Below are 17,005 nucleotides of genomic sequence, written 5' to 3'. Positions count from 1 at the left end.
GAATGAGGAGATCTAACATGATATGAATACCTTGTGTGCATAATATACAATAATTTGCACATGTACAAAGTGATGGCATCTCCTGGTGGCCAGTGTTTTTTTTCCCCCAATTTTGCACAGATCTCTGGGGCAGGGAGTCAAACAGGCTCACCAACTTTTGTTCTGATCGGCCTTCATTAACCTTATCTAATAGCTGCTGAACATTGATTGGCCGATGGCCAAGCTTCACAGCTGTCCTTGTAGACACTGATGGGACCTTGGACAAAAACACTTCATGCAAGATTTCAAGTCGATTGGACCAGTGGTTCAATATTCAGAGCCAATTTCATGTTTTGTCCTGTGATAGCACCACCACATGGCCAAGCTCTGCCATTGTGTGTATGTGGCTTCAGATTGAGCCCATACATAAGTTTGCCAAGTTTGTTGAAAATGTCTCATTCCATTCAAGAGTTACAGCCATTTCAGTAAAAGTGGCCACGCCCTCTTCAAGCGTTTTTGCCCGCCATTACGGCAATGAATTGAAAGTTCAACTTTTTTTTTTTTTGATAATTATTGATCTAAGGAGTCCAAACAATTGTCCTGCACTGGTTTTATTTTGGTTGAGTGAAAAACCTAGGACTAGTTCACAAAAGTATGTTTTTTAAGTAACCACAAATACTTAAAGAACATTTTGACTAACTCCAATGGTTCTTGAGGCATAAGTGTGTTCTATACATAAGTGTGTCAATTTTGGTGAAAATATCTCATTCCGTTCCAGAGTTATAGCCATTTAAGTAAAAGTGGCCACGCCCACTTCAAACGTTTTGCTGTGCTGTTGTGAAGTTAAATCAAGAGTTCAACAGTTTTTTTTGATAATTACTGATAATGGGACTCCAGCGAATCTTTCTTCACTGGTTTGGTTCCAACTGTACGAACGGCCTAGGACTAGTTCGCTAAAGTAGGTTTTGCAAAAAACCCAATATGGCGCAAACTTTTTCATGGCGGAAATGGAGACAAATGTTTTTGTTCGTCTTGACCCAAGGATTCCAATGATATAAGGCACTTGAGTCTGTGACAAATAATTCAAATGTTATGCCCCCTTGTGAGTTACCCCAGTGACCATATTTAATTTTGTAACATTCTAAGCTTTTGTTTTATTATATGCTGCTTCAAGGTTCAGTTATTGTACTTCTATAATGTTGCCCGTCTTTATCAGTTGAAAATGGAAACCTAAGACATATTCAGGCAATGTTTTTTTTTTTTGCTGTATCAAACATGTATTGTATTGAGGCAATATCCTATTATATCAAATTTGAATTTTTGAATATTGTTATACTACTAATTCCCGGCTATAGCTACCAGATATATTGCAAATATCAATAACATCACCAGTAATAATGACAGCAGCTTAAAACTATTGTGGCAGAGAGGCCTTGGCTGTAAATTCAAAGATAAAATAGTGCCAAATATGCAGATACGCTAAATATGCTAAATATCTCTGCCCTCAGGTTCAGCTCAGTGCAGTTGCTAGGAGACCTGCTCTTCCACATCTCAGGGGTTTCAGGGAAGATGACAACAGAGACCGCTTCCGAGGATGACAACTTCGGCACAGCACAGTCCAACAAGGTACATGCACCTTGTCTGATTAAATAAAAAAATTTTTTTTTTTTTTTTTTTGACTCACCAACACTTTCTGTAGAATAAAGGAAGGCAAAAAATTGTCTGGAATATAAGGATTTAGCTTCACTTTATACACTGTTTAAAAAATTACATATATTTACTTATTAATCTTGCTCATACTTCCCGGGTTCATATCCCGGGCGAGCCCCCATTTGTTACGCCCCCATGGCTCAAGAAGTACGTAACAAAAAACACAAGAAAGTGCAAATAATGTACAAAATTTATTAACAGAATAAAACTATACAAAAAAGAAACAATGTAACATGAACTAGTCAGGAATCAGTGGTGTAAAGTTAAGTGTACGCATGAAAGTGTAATGGACCGTAGCAGTGTTGGATGTATAAAGTAAACAAAATTAAACAAAACCCAAACAAAACCAAGTCCAAAGTGCAGCTCGTTCCTGGCCATTTGCTTTTTGCTTGCTTGCTCTGATATCTGGAATGTTCCTTTCAATGTGCGTGTAGTTGGTGAACTTGTTCTACATTAAGATACAGTAAATTTAAGAGAAATTTAGTACAATCAGCCAGTCATTATGTAAGGAATAATATACTTTGGTATGTGCTGCTAACATGAAGCGGAGTTACTGTTACCACCATATAATAGCACACCCCATACAGTTAAGGTTGTCATGAAACAAGTTAGTTCCTGTTGTCACTTATGTTATAGCACCTACAAGTCGTTCTCTCTTCAGCCTCTCTTTTTGCTCTCTCTTGACAAAATGTTACAAAAATGACACAGCTTGTTGTTTTACAGAGAAACCGCAACACCTACCTTTCCAAAGACTTTCCCATATCTGAAAGCTTAAAGAAACAGTTTAGCTCGTTGACTATTACAAAGCAGTGATCCTGGAGACTCTTATCAAAAAATGCTAAATAAGTATTTCCTGTCTTAGATTCACACGTCGTTAAGATAACTATCTTTATCAGATAACTAATGTCAGCACTGGTAGCCTGTAGCAACAGCAGCCTTTAGTGTTACATACTTGTGGTCTGTTATTCAGAAATAGTGCCTTGATTTGGCCAATCACAGCTGAGTATTTTAGTAGTAGTAACTATTTACTAAAATGTTTATTGTGCTCCTCAGGCCATTATTGGCGCACTGGGAGTGGAGCGAAGGAACCGTGTGCTCTCTGGCCTCTATATGGGTCGCTCAGACACACAGCTTGTGGTGAGACAGGCCTCCCTGCATGTCTGGAAGATTGTGGTGGCCAACACTCCGCGTACACTTCGAGAAATTCTGCCTACACTCTTCTCCCTGCTGCTGGGCTTCCTGGCCTCTACCTGCCCCGACAAGAGAACGGTACACATATACACATGGGATTGTGTTTATGCACTTTTAACGTCTTAAATAATGATAGTAATTGATATTTTTGGCTCAAAAATGTCAGAAATTATATTTTGTTAATTTTACAAATATCAGTATTTTAATAAAAGTGCTATAGTTCATAGTCATCAGTATTTTCTCTAGAGTACGTAAATACGTACACAAATATAACAATAAATTGCTTGCTTGTTCTGATTGAAGTACTTCAAAGATGCACTTTGTCATTGGCCAGATCGCAGCTCGTACTTTGGGGGATTTGGTGAGGAAGCTGGGGGAGAAGATCCTTCCGGAAATCATCCCCATTCTGGAGGAGGGTCTGCGATCTGAGAAGAGCGATGAGAGGCAGGGTGTGTGCATCGGTCTCAGCGAAATTATGAAATCCACCAGCAAAGATGCTGTATGTTGCTCATCATTGCCTTTCTGATTTTTAAGATTTTATTGTGTTTATTTTGAACTACAGTGCTTAGCTGTATTTCGTCTGTGTGTTTGTGTGTCCAAAAGGTGCTGGTGTTCTCTGAGTCCTTAGTGCCTACAGTGCGTAAAGCTTTGTGTGACCCACTAGAGGATGTGCGTGAGGCTGCAGCTAAAACCTTTGAACAGCTACACGCCACCATTGGCCACCAAGCACTGGACGACATCCTCCCTGCTCTGCTTAAACAACTGGTGAGACTGAGACTCAGCTTCTACTTATTTATTCCAAGCACTTCTTCATCTTCCTCTTCATCTTTCTATTGTCACTTAGTTGTCAGTGTGCAGAACATGCCATGAACGAAAACAATTTTGAGATGCTGTTTGAGTAACACTCCACAATTTACTAAATCTGAACGACACTAGCCAATCATTTGCCGTTTATGTGAGTATGTTCAGCTGTCCTGTGAAGTAGCATGAGCAGCATTTCGAAAAATATGATGTGGCTGGCAAGATCAAGTATCTTGGAGGAACCACATGCTAGCCTTGACCCTCCCTGGTTAGTAGCCGTCATGTGATAAGGGAGAGCTAGTTAATGGTGGGAATTTGCGAATGATGAAATTGTTAGAAAATGGGGTAAAAATCCAAAAAAGGGAATGCAATGTTGTAACTAGACACTGGGAACAAGAGAGTTTCTCTTTTTAGAATTTCCTCGCATAAGACAATCACTTTACCTCCATAAGAGTTATTAAATGCTGCTGTTTGGTTTGCAGGAGGATGAGGAAACTGCTGAGTTTGCTCTGGACGGATTGAAGCAAGTTATGGCTGTGAAGAGTCGTTCAGTGCTGCCTTACTTGGTGCCCAAGGTTGTCTCTCTCTCCCAAAATATTCCTTCAAATATCTTGTCCCTTGATTAATCATTCCTTAGCACCATCTTTCATAAAATCAGATTTCAGTCACAACAACAGCAGTCACAAAAAATAATAATGTGGTTTATCATGCCTGCTTAGCGTTCTCTCCTTAATTCAGTTTTTGTTTTCTTGGCACACTCTTTCTTTGTAGCTCACTGCTCCCCCAGTGAATACACGTGTGCTGGCCTTCCTGTCTGCTGTGACGGGTGATGCTCTGACACGTCACCTGGGTGTGATTCTGCCTGCTTTGCTCTCATCCCTCAAAGAAAAGCTGGGCACTGAGGAGGGGCCTCAGGTACCCTCACTACCAAAGCACTAAAAGCAACTGAAGTGCAGAAAAGCTTGACTGTTATGCCAGCAGATCAGTTATTGTTGCTTTATTGTAGTATTATCAAACTGTATTAACAGTTTTTAAAAAGTATAAATATTCCTGTAGCTTGATTGTGGTAGTATTTATTACGACATCAAGGTATTAAAAAAAAAAAAAAAAAAAAAAAACTAACCTGCTAAATGACATTTTCCAGTCTAAAAAAGAAATGTTCAGGGGAATTGAAAACCATCACCCAGTGTTCTTACTGATATTTTGTTCTTAATGATAATGATTTCATAAAGCTAAATAACGTACATAACTTTGTAATAAGGCAGAATTGTTGATGCGTTCAATCCTGTGCAGGAGTTAAGCAGCTGCCAGACTGTGATTTTGTCTGTTGAAGATGAAGTGGGTCAGCGGATCATCATTGAGGACCTGCTGGAGGCAACTCGCGGTGCAGATGCTGGACGCAGGGAGGCATCTGTTACCATCTTAAATGCCTACTTCTCCCGAACACGGCTTGACTACAGCACTCACACACGGACGCTGCTATCCGGCCTTGTGCGTCTGCTCAACGACCCCAGCCCTGAGGTGCTCCATCAGAGCTGGGACACTATCAACTCCATCACCAAGGTGCTAAAACATTACAACCAAGGGTTCCTTTGTCATGTCTTTTAATAATAAACAGTTGCTATGTCCTTGTTTAGAAGTTTTCCGAAGACAGGAAAATGTAAGATTAGAACATTTTGTTAGTCATAATATTTCAAAGGCTTTAGCCTGAAATTTGTTTCCAAGATGAACATAATTAGTCCATAAAGTGCCCACCACACGAGCTTTTTAAAGATGGTTGGAAAGAATCCGAGATGTCTACCTGATGTACATGCGTGCGCACACGCACACCCACTTTCTCTCTGTTGGGGATTGCCCCACTGAGAGCTGGTGATTTAAGATATTGACCACTACAGAACTCATCTATGGAGTCATCAGGTAGGTTTTGAAATTCAGGATTCAAATGTACGTTGTCGCTAACTTTATCCTGCACATACGAACGCTGCATGTGAATGAAAACACTGAAGCTCTGACCGCTCCATTTATGTAACATAGAGAATATGCAACTTGCGCTAAAACTGTACATGCTCTGATACAGAGTAGTCTGTTTGTTACATAACAAGAGATAGCATGTAAAACAGACATTATAATGAACTTGAAGTTTAAAATGTAAAGAATTCACAACATACACGCATTTATGTTGTATGCAGAAGTTGGATGCTGGAAGTCAGCTGGCTCTGATTGATGACTTGCACAGAGATATCCGTTCAGCAGCAGCTGAAGTTAGGGGTGAACATCTGCCTGGCTTCTGTCTGCCCAAAAAGGTACAGAGAATATTATTATGTATACGGATGAGCGGCCATGTTTTAAGTTTCAACTTTTGGAGTCTCACTATTTTTCTTTCCTGCCTCAGGGAGTGACATGTATTTTGCCTGTTTTGAGAGAGGGAGTGCTGACAGGAAGCCCAGAGCAGAAGGAGGAAGCAGCACGTGCATTAGGTGCTGTCATCAAGCTGACTTCTTCTGAGGCTCTGCGGCCCTCTGTGGTCAATATCACTGGGCCGCTCATCCGTATACTCGGAGACCGTTTTGCCTGGACTGTGAAGACAGCTCTGCTTGAGACCTTGACCCTTCTGCTTCGCAAGGTTTTTGCTTTGTTTTTAAGTTGCAGTTTCAAGGATCTGCATTCCATTGAGAAATTTCTAACATGTCTAGTGTCTGTATAGTGTGAGCACTACATATACATATTAGAAGCAAGTTGTGAGAGTCTGTTAAAGTCTGTCTGTGACTTTGCTATCATCAGCATGGTTTGGTTGCTGGGTAACCATACTCACGTGCGCTGTAGGCTGCATTGGGTGTGATCAGCTTATTTCATGAGTTTGAATCCAATGGCAAACTGTGCTGTCACTTAGAGGAAAAAAAAATCATAAGGTGTTTGAAGTGGCAACAGTCTTTATATATCTATCATTTTCTTTTTAAGTTTTAGCATATAAAGCTGCACAAAACGAATGAAGTGATTTGTGACAATGTCCATTGTTCAAATCACTATATAAATAAAATTTTTTGAAATGAATAGTGGCCTCACTGGCATTTAACCATCGATAGTGGCACCCTGTGAGCACCTGCATGGTGAGGTATTGTACAGTTTTACCAAATATGTGATGCAGTTTTCACTATCCCATTGACAGATTGCGTTGTGCAGTGTGAGCAGTAGTCAGATTACAAGATTTCACTAAGGCCAGCTTCACATGTCTTTGCTATGAAGGATACATAAGGTGTTGCCTCTCCACTTCCTTTATGTACATCTTTTGCATCCTGCCCTACTGTATGCAGACGTGTAGCTTATCTTTTGTATAGCATTGTCATTTGTGGAAGCTTTACATGGCAAAACTTGTCATGGAAAAATGATTGATTGGTTATGAAACCCCCATAAAATGGAGACAAAGCCAGGATTTGAGATTTTTTTAAATTTACTCTGCATTTAAAAAAAATTCCACTTTCCTCCATTGTGTTTTTCATGTTATAACTTCATGAGATTTTATCTTGTACAACACAAGAAATCTTATACTAACACAAGAAAAATGTTTACAGAGACTGTAGAATTTTGGCTTAAATATGCACTTGCAAATAGAACATAAGGATGTCAAAAATGGTTTAGTTAGACAAAATTCAGCTCGTAAGTCTTATTCAGAAAAACAAAGTATAGTGTACCTAACTGCTGGGATAACAGCATTTTCCTCATGTGTTGCTCACTGTAGGTGGGCATAGTGCTGAAGCCGTTCCTTCCACAGCTCCAGACCACATTCCTGAAGGCCCTGCAGGACACGAGCAGACCTGTGAGGCTCAGAGCCGCCGAGGCTCTGGGACAACTTGTTTCAATACACTCAAAAGTGGACCCATTGTTTACAGAGCAGCTCTCAGCCATTCGCAACGCTGAGGACTCAGGCGTCAGGTGCACTGCAATCTACTAATAACTCTGCTTAGCATGGAGTTTCACCAATATAGAGGCAGCAGTTTAGCAAAATACTCAAATTCCACTATTAAAACAAATTCCACTATTAAGATGAGAAGGTTTAGCTTAGTAATTAAAAATGATTTAAAATAGCTGCATGTTTGGATTAGTAATTTAAAAATGTTGGCAGGCAGTCCTAGTTTTATGGAGAAAGTAGAAAGTATGTTAGAAACTATTCCCTTCCTAACGTTCTGGCATGTGATGCAGGGAGACCATGCTGCAAGCCCTGAGGTTTGTCATTCAAGGTGCTGGAGCTAAAGTCGACCCTGCCATCAAGAAGAATATCACCACCACGTTGCTAGGCATGCTGGGACATGATGAGGTATGACAACATGCTGTAGTCTTTAGTCTGGGTATAATCACTGATTTTACTCCTTTTAGATTACTTTGATAACAAGAAACATATTCAAGGGAATAAGCAGCCTAATTTTGTTACAATGGCCACGTTTGCACGCTTAAGAACTTTATGATGTATAAATAAATTGTCAGGCAGCACACAAATACTTCATTCTAAAAATTGTCATCTGGCAATGTTGTCCCCTAGTTATGAGTAACCAGACTAATAGTTTGCCTATACTGGAAATATGGTGAAAATTCTAAACTTAAAACTAATTTTCAGCACAGTAAGTTCACAATCCTGTGTGACCATCCTTGCCTGTACATTTCAATCGGAAGCCAGCAGATTATTTGGTGTGGTAGCTGCATTAATTATTTTGTTTAGAAAAAAGGTCCATTTGCTGTTGCCTCATTCAGCGAACTGCTACTTGGTGTGGTGATAAATTTTCCTCAGGAAATAGTATAGATAAATCAAAATCCTACTCAATTAAAAGTGGAAGTATCTAGCCATAAATGTAGTTAAGTGAAAGTCAAACAGGTGCTACTTTATGTACTGAAGTATTAAAAATTTAAAAAATAAATGTTATTAAGTGAAGAACTTAAGTATGTCAAAGCAGATTATGTATTAGCATGATTCATGATTATTTTAATTGATTAGCTTCAAGTAAATTTTTTAATATGTTGTTTAAAGACAAATATCAACGCAAAACCAATGAAAAGCATATATACCTGTATATGGATGACCAATTAAAGGGAAAACCTGAATAAATGAGTGGAGAAACATAAGTGCTGAGGTGTAGTACATGATACATTTAAGCAATTAAAACATACAGTGGCATGTTAAAAATGTGCAGGCCCAGTGAACTTTGGACTTTAAAAGATGGTCTTTATTGGAGCAAGAAAATGTCAGTGTAAGATGTGATCATGATGTCAGTAAGAACAGTCTGTCACCAACTACATAGAGATGGATATTATAGTAGTGTTGCAGTGAAAAAATCTCTCGTCACAAAGACAAATGTACATTGGACAATTCAGTGAAAGACCCATAAGGACTGGTTAGAAAGATGCGTGGGAAAAAAGTGATATGATCAGATGAGTCATTCTTCACCATATTCTTATCCCAGTGCATGTGTAGTGTACACTAAGAGAACAGTACAGGCCTGAATGCTCGACTGCTACAATGAGTGGGTCCAGGGACTCTGTTGTGCTTTGGGGGACATTTTGCTAACACGGTTTGGGGCCACTAGTCCACTTAAAGGAGTCACTGCAAATCAATACAAAATTAATTCTGACTGATATCCTTTATCCTATGATGAAACATATCTATCCTCTTCTGTGATGGCAGTATTCCCATCCACAAGGATTCACTGAATGGTTTGATGAACATGAAAATAATACAAATAATATGCTATGGTCTTCACAGTTTCCAGATCTCAACTCAAACACCTATGGTGATTTTGGACTGACATGTTAGACAGCTCTCTCTACCACCACCATCAAAACACCAAAACATCAAACTTTTTGAACATCTTTTAGAGGAATGGTGTTCATCTTGCTAATACAGTTCCAGAGACTTCTGGAATCTGTGTCAAGGTGCACTGAAGCTGTTCTGGTGGACTAACACCTTACTTTGGCACTGTGGTTTTGTCTGTAGGTCTCTGCAGGACAAAAGTTGGTGCCTCTCAATAGTGGATGTTTCTTGTTTGACAGATGACATTGGTTAGTTTTACTGCTAATTTCTGGCATGGTAATCAAATAAGAATGTAATAGGAACTATTCTGAAGCCTTTTGTGTCTGATTGCATTCTAGGAGAAATTAGAACCAGACGAAATAGAGATGTTTCACCAGCATTCTTAATCAGTAAATAAAATGAGATTCACAGCAACATCATGTTTTCGGGTTAGTCAGGCTTGCCAAGCAGATATGTTCTGTGAAACAGCTTAGCCAACTAATGTCAAGGCTCACTCAGTAGAGTCAGCTAACTATCTAGACTCCTATTAACCTAGCACAATGATAAGCCTCCAAAACATGCCCCTCCCCATAAAAATGCTGTAGAACCAAAGAGATATTTCACTTGGGACAGCTTTAGCTAACTATCATTAGTTGAAGTTACTCAGATAAAAACTACTCTTCATTTCACAAGGCTAACACTAATTTGCCCATTATAACTTCTTTAAAGCTGATTTCAGCTGATGAAATGTCACATCAAAAAGCTAATTTTAATATAAATCCAAAATGTTTGATAACTATATTGTCTAATAAATTAAAAAAAAAAAAAAAAAAAAAAAACACTTGCCTAGCAAAGCACTGTATATTAAGGAACATTTATTTGCAGAGACATCTTACTTGCACGATGGTGTCCTGTGCCTAATGATCAAGTCATGTCACTTGGGTTTTTATTGTCATTCCTCTACATAGCTTGTATACATTGGAACGAAATGTAGTTTCTCCAGGACCATGGTGCAACACATAACAGCACGCAAGACTACATAAAGTGCAAATTAACAACAGTGTGAGGTGAATGCAGGATAATAAATACACGTTTGTGGATCCAAAGTAGCCGCTGTGTGCTACCGTGCTGCGATCTTGGAAAGACTCATGATGATGGCTATTGATGATGCTAAAGGAACTTGTCTTCTTATATATATATATATATAGTTGTATAGTATATACTGTGTGTGTATATGTATATATATATATATATATATATATATACAGTGTGTATATATATATATATATATATATATATATATATATATATATATATATATATATATATATATATATATATATACTGTGTATGTGTATATATATATATATATATATATATATACTGTATATATAATCAAGTATATGAGGAGAGGAAAATTGTGTTTAATATTAATTGCATTCTTTTTGTGATGGCAAACCACTAAGGATGTGGTTGTGCGTTACTTTAGTTTCAAAGTTGTATGCTTTTGTGTGTGTGTGTGAATGCGTGCGTGTGTGTAGGATGCCACACGTATGGCCTCTGCTGGATGTGTTGGTGTGTTGTGTGCCTTCCTGTCTGAAGAAGAGCTGAGGACTGTTCTACAGCAGCATGTCCTTGGTAAGCTCAAATACAAATACAGAAAATGTTCCTGTATAATGCAACCTGAGTAGATGAAGAATAATTACTTCCTGTTTGCACATGAGTAATTTCAGTGTGTTCAGAAAGTACTGAGACCCCTTCATGTTTTTTCACATTTTGTTATGTCGCAGCCTTATGCCAAAATAAATATTTTTTTCCACATCAATCTACACTCCATACCCCATAATGACAAACCAAAAAACAGATTTGTGATAACTTTGCAAATTTATTAAAAAGAAAAGAACTGGAATATCACATATGACATAAGTATTCAGACCCTTTGCTACGACACTTGAAATTTAGCTCAGGTGCATTCCATTTTTCTCTCCTCAGTGCAAGACACAAACGCATGCAAACATGAAATTTGAAATTTTATTGCAAATTCTGAGCGGGCTTTCATGTGTTTACCAAGGCCCTTCTCACTTAATTCTTTAGTTTGGCTGGGCGGCCAGCTCTAGGAAGAGTCTTGTTTGTTCCAGACTTCTTCCATTTAAGAATTATGGAGGCCACTGTGCTCTTGGGAACCTTCAGTGCAGCAGAAATTTTTTGTAGCCTTCCCCAGATCTGTGCCTCAACACAATCCCGTCTTTGAGCTCTGCAGGCAGTTCCTTTGACCTCATGGCTTGGTTTTTGCTCTGATATGCATTTTCAGCTGTTAGACATTATATCAACTGAATTTGCCACAGGTGGACTCTAAAGTGTAGAAACATCTCAGAGCTGATCCAGAGAAATGGAATGCCATAGCAAAGGGTCTGATACTTATATCAGTGTGATATTTCATTTTTTTTTTTTTAATAAATTTGCAGAGTGATCATAAATCTGGTTTTTGCTTTGTCATTGTAGGGTATGAAGTATAGATTGATGTGGGGAAAAAAATAATTTAAAGCATTTTATTATAAGACTGCAACACACCAAAATGTGAAAAAAAAAAGAAGGGGTCTGAGTACTTTCTGAATGCACTGTAAATCCTGTTTGCATCTGTGTACTTGTGAAGTGTTTATTTTGTGTTAAAGATGTGAGATATGTTCAGAAATAATGATTAAAAAAAAACACTGCAGCCAGTTTCATTCCTATATCACAGATGTATACAAAGTTTTTCTCCATGAACCCCACTTCCCCAGTTTTTTGAAAACTCACTGCAACCCCCTAAAAACCCAACTCTTGTTTTTTTTGGCATATTATTCCATTCTGGTTTTAATATAGGAAATTCCTATGCAAAAAGTATAAAGGCTGGCAATTCTGAAATGGTCATATAAATATTTTATTTAGTACTTTCTATTTTACCCATGTCCCCTTGGAATTCCTTTGAGCCCCACCAGGTGCACTCAGAAAAGCACTTTATTATGTTATATGTCACATGGCCTTGATTTACCTTTGCTGACAATGAGTCAGCAGGATCAAATATACAGGGTGGATTTGCAGAAAGGACATTTATTCAATGAGTATGTCAGAATGAATTTTTCAGTTAATGCAAAATTAAGCTAAAATTGAGCATCACTTTACTGCTGTCTATATGTTAGACATTTGTACTGATTGATGTGAAATCTCCCATAGCGGATGTGTCAGGAGTGGACTGGATGGTGCGCCATGGCCGCAGCATGGCTCTCGCTATAGCTGTGAAGTCTGCACCGGAACAGCTGTGTGCTCCAGAGTATAGTTCCACCGTACTGGATGTCATTTTATCCAGCACCACTGCAGACAGAGTACTGTACTCCTGCTAAAAATTCCCTTCTGCATAGTGTATTTTGCTAAAATATAGAATTGAATATGCAAACGTATGATGCTGAAAAGAATATCTAGCCTGACGATAATACAATAGGTATAATGAACATCCACTAGTGATTTTACTGACATTGTTTATTGAAAACTGCTACCAAAGTTTATTCAGCTGATGATTATTAATCAATAATACATTATTTAGGTATTTGAAATTTCTTTGAAATATCCTGTAAAATATCAGAATATAATTTTCACACACCACTTGCTTTGTTTAAAATAATGGTGGAATACATTTATTTTAAAAACTAACAGATTAATTTTTCTAGCCTTATGTTATACAGTATGTTATATATGTTAAATGTTATATGTTAATTGTTCTGTTTTAATGACTCAGTTTGTTATTCATTATCATTGCTACTGCTTCAAGTAAATCATTTTACTCGAATGCTGCAGTTTTGTTTGAGAAATATATTTGACAATTGTATAGGTTTCTCATAACTAATGAAATACTGTAAGCATGGAAATAATGGAGTCTTACTTCTAGACTCTACTGTATCTGACAGTGCAATGTTCACTGACACATGTGGCACATTTTATGACTGTTCTTTCCTTTGTGTTCTCTGCCCCTTTTCCTACCTCTGTGTGGTGGTGGTGGTATTGTAGATACCCATAGCTTGCAGTGGGATCAGGGCAATGGGTTACCTCCTGAGACACCAGCTCAGATCAGCTGGAGAAGATGCTGTCTCACCTCGTATTATCACTCAATTGGTCAAGGTTAGTGCTAAAGTCTGTGTTGGTAATAAAACAACGGTGATCTGAAAATTATCAGCAGTTCATTATAATTTACTTTATATTCGTTATGGATCATCCTCTTTCTCAAGAACTTTGCTATTATTCTGGTATAATACACAGTTTATTGATTAATGTGATGTGATGCTGAGTAGTGTGAAGTGTGTCATAATCCAAGTGCTTATTTAAAAGGAAAAAAAATCTAAATCATGGTGCTTTGCATAGTTTATCAGCACAGGAAAGTTTTCGGGACTTTATCGTGGCTACAAAGTAAGTGAAAACAGGAACTAACTTGTCTCTCAGACGTTCCACAACATTAAATCTAACTATAAACCGTTAAAATGCATGACATGTCGTACATTAATAAATTAAACATTGTAATCTTTGGAAAATCGCTGTGGATTAAGTGGAATAACACACTCCTGTCCATGCTGTTATACGAAAATAATACACTCCACACCTGTGTTGTGCTGCATCAAGGCTGGTTTAAGGCACATAATACTGTTTGCGCGTCAGGACGTCGTGTGCGGACGCTCGCACATGTTGAATGTATTCATATTTGCACGTAATGTGTGTGTGTCCTGTAGGGAGGCGCTGTAGCATAAACCAAACCGGAATTTACTAATTTTCACAATGAAAAGCTGAAGAACAGTGCGAGTTCCATGTTTCACTATAGGAAAAATAAATAGAAGATAATATGGACATAATTTTGTTTTGTAATGTAATGGGGGAAAAAGAAACCTCACATGATTAATTATAAACCAGGCGAATTCTCACTGAAAGCATTTCTGAAGTGTATTCTGTACTGTATTCTCTAGTATGAGTGGCTCTTGTATCGAAGCACTTCAGTTTAACTAGTGTTTAAATCCACAATTCTGTCAATCACGGAATGATTTTTACTCCACTGTGTGTTTATTGGGAGTCTGTTAGAAGAAAGAGAAAGAAAAGTGTGCGACCCTGCAGGATTAAACTGGCCATTGTAATGAACTACAGCCATTATAGAGCCTCACAGTTTAATATAATATATTTTAACACAGTAACAGGATACTTTGGCATGCATACACACACACATTTTATATATATATATATATAAATATATAAATACACAAATACACACACAGGGTGTCCCAGACACAGGGGACTATGCATGGCAGCACCACGTTGGTTGTGCCTTCAGCTGTGGATGTTTGTGGACATCCACTTCTCGGTTGGTCCACAACACTTCCAGTCTTTTTGAATTTGTGTGGCAACAGTGTCGTGTGTGATGTGCTTGCCAGGCTTCCTGTTAAAGTCCATTGCAACCTTGCGACAGCCTCCCGATCCATCCATGACAATGATTTCAATGCGTTCTTTTGTCAAAGGCATTCTTAAAGGCTATCTGGAAAAATACATACATACATATAACTGATATACATACAGTATGTATATAATATAAACATTTTGCTAAAAAAGTGTTAATTTCCCCTGTGATGTATGGAGACTTTCGGGACACCCTGTGTGGGTGTATATTTTATATTTAATATAAAAATATAATATAAAAATATAAAAATATATAATATTTCACCCATTGTGTGGAAATCATAGCTTCAAATATGAATGATGCCCTAGCCATTTGAGAGTCAAGAGAGCAAATTTAGCCATGTTTGGGTAGGAGGGATGGCAATACTCCCACCTGGGGAGAAAATAAAAGTACTTAAAATCAGATATTTTCAGATTGTTGTGCAAGGTTTATGAAGACATTATAAACACAGAAAGCTATAAATATGAGCTCTCTGCTATACTTTGTCCTCTAGAGTCTGCAAAATCATTCGAGTGATATCCGTCTGGTGACAGAGCGAGTGCTGTGGTGGGTGTGGAAGGAAGCGGACACCCCAGTCCTGGAGCCTAGTCTGATTAAACCAATCATCAAAGCCCTGCTGGACAACACCAAAGACAAGAACACCAGTGTACGTGCTCAGAGCGAACATACCATTGTCAACCTGCTACGACTCCGCCAAGGAGATACTGTCATGCAGGTACGTTCCATAAACACAGACTATAGTGGGGTTTTAATCCACTCGTTTTAATGCATATTTTGAACTTAAGGATGCTTTGGATGCAAATTTCACAAATGCAAAAAAAAAAAAAAAAAAAAAAAGCTTTAAATGGTAAGAGATTTTCAAATGACAATGTATCAAATAACTATTTCAGTCTCTTCAAGGCTCCAAAACATTCTGAATTTCTAAATAGTATCACAGAATAACACACGTCTTACAGTAACATGAAAATGTAAGTTTTGCTGTGGCTGGTAAACCCAGCTATTTGATACCCCTTTCACCTGTTGAAATCAGGGTTTAAAATTTTAACTAGCTAGCTACTGTAGTATGCTCCCCTGATGGTGTACTATTTTTTTCATACCATTTAGTACATTAGTATGAAGTTGAAGCTGTAGTTCATGACCATGATTTCTAACGGCCATTTCATTAATAGTTTTTATTAACACAAAATATTGTTTATGCTTTGCATCAATAAAATTGTATCCTTGTCCATATCTGTGCATGCTTTCAGAATATCAGTGGCATCTTAGACTCGGCCAGTAATGAGCTGTTGTCTGAGTGTTACCGTCGATCACTGAAGAAGATCTCAGGTCTGCCTGACTCCAATGAAGAAATTGATGATACTATCCTCACGTGATCTGCCCAAATCAGCTCTCCAAGATAGTCCATCAGTCCATTCTGATTTAATAGAGGATATGATGGCTTCACATGGCTGTCAGTTATGAAATGAGAAAACACCACAGAAAATGTATTTCTGACTTTTCCAAATATTTTTCTCCTATTGCATTTACAAAGCAACAAAATTGTTTCTCATTTATGCCAGTTCTAATCAAATGTTAACATACTTCTGATACCCAGTTTTGATTTTTATTGGTTGAGCACCAGTATTCATTTTAGCCTGTATTTTCAGTATTGTAATGTTATTCACTGAGTGTGTATGTTGAGAGTGGGGCAACCTAAAGGATGAGACACTGATTTTTTAAATCAGCGCTGTATCCTTTGATAGTGGTTATATAAATAAAAGAAGAGAAAACCTTTAATGATTTAATACATTTTTGACTCACAGTCACCAAAAATAAAACATTCTTGTTCCAGGCTGCCAGAAAAACATCTGTCTTGTCATTGGGAGATTCCAATCCTGACAGTGCCACAGCCTTCCATGGCTGAGAGCCAAGGGTGCAAAATTGGCAATGCTGTCTGGCTAGGAGGGATGACATCTATTCCCTGTCAGTCACAGCAATACTAACTAATCATGGGTGTCTCTGCACTCACGTATGCAGAAGAGGGTAGATAGCACTTTTCTCTGAGCCTGTTATGCTGTTCTGTGATGCAGCATGAGCAGCAG

General features: G+C 38.0%; 1 protein-coding gene across 1 annotated transcript in view; it reads left to right on the top strand.

Annotated features, from left to right (window-relative positions):
* gcn1 (GCN1 activator of EIF2AK4) overlaps positions 1–16,708 on the top strand; it is a 58,106-nt gene extending 41,398 nt beyond the window's left edge. Inside the window, exons 43-58 of the mRNA XM_026910721.3 lie at positions 1,488–1,605; positions 2,743–2,958; positions 3,215–3,379; positions 3,484–3,645; positions 4,164–4,256; positions 4,453–4,596; positions 4,975–5,244; positions 5,871–5,984; positions 6,074–6,304; positions 7,418–7,611; positions 7,879–7,993; positions 10,999–11,095; positions 12,671–12,819; positions 13,499–13,609; positions 15,418–15,639; positions 16,172–16,708. Coding sequence (XP_026766522.1) covers positions 1,488–1,605; positions 2,743–2,958; positions 3,215–3,379; positions 3,484–3,645; positions 4,164–4,256; positions 4,453–4,596; positions 4,975–5,244; positions 5,871–5,984; positions 6,074–6,304; positions 7,418–7,611; positions 7,879–7,993; positions 10,999–11,095; positions 12,671–12,819; positions 13,499–13,609; positions 15,418–15,639; positions 16,172–16,297 — 2,527 coding nt within the window. The 3' untranslated portion in view covers positions 16,298–16,708. The remainder of the gene's footprint in view (positions 1–1,487; positions 1,606–2,742; positions 2,959–3,214; positions 3,380–3,483; positions 3,646–4,163; positions 4,257–4,452; positions 4,597–4,974; positions 5,245–5,870; positions 5,985–6,073; positions 6,305–7,417; positions 7,612–7,878; positions 7,994–10,998; positions 11,096–12,670; positions 12,820–13,498; positions 13,610–15,417; positions 15,640–16,171) is intronic.
* The last annotated feature ends 297 nt before the right edge of the window (positions 16,709–17,005 follow it).

This window comes from Pangasianodon hypophthalmus, chromosome 8 (assembly GCF_027358585.1).
Source record: "Pangasianodon hypophthalmus isolate fPanHyp1 chromosome 8, fPanHyp1.pri, whole genome shotgun sequence".
Lineage (NCBI taxonomy): Eukaryota > Metazoa > Chordata > Actinopteri > Siluriformes > Pangasiidae > Pangasianodon > Pangasianodon hypophthalmus.
The sequence above is the reverse complement of the archived record's forward strand: the minus strand, read 5'-3'. Positions and strand labels throughout refer to the sequence as shown.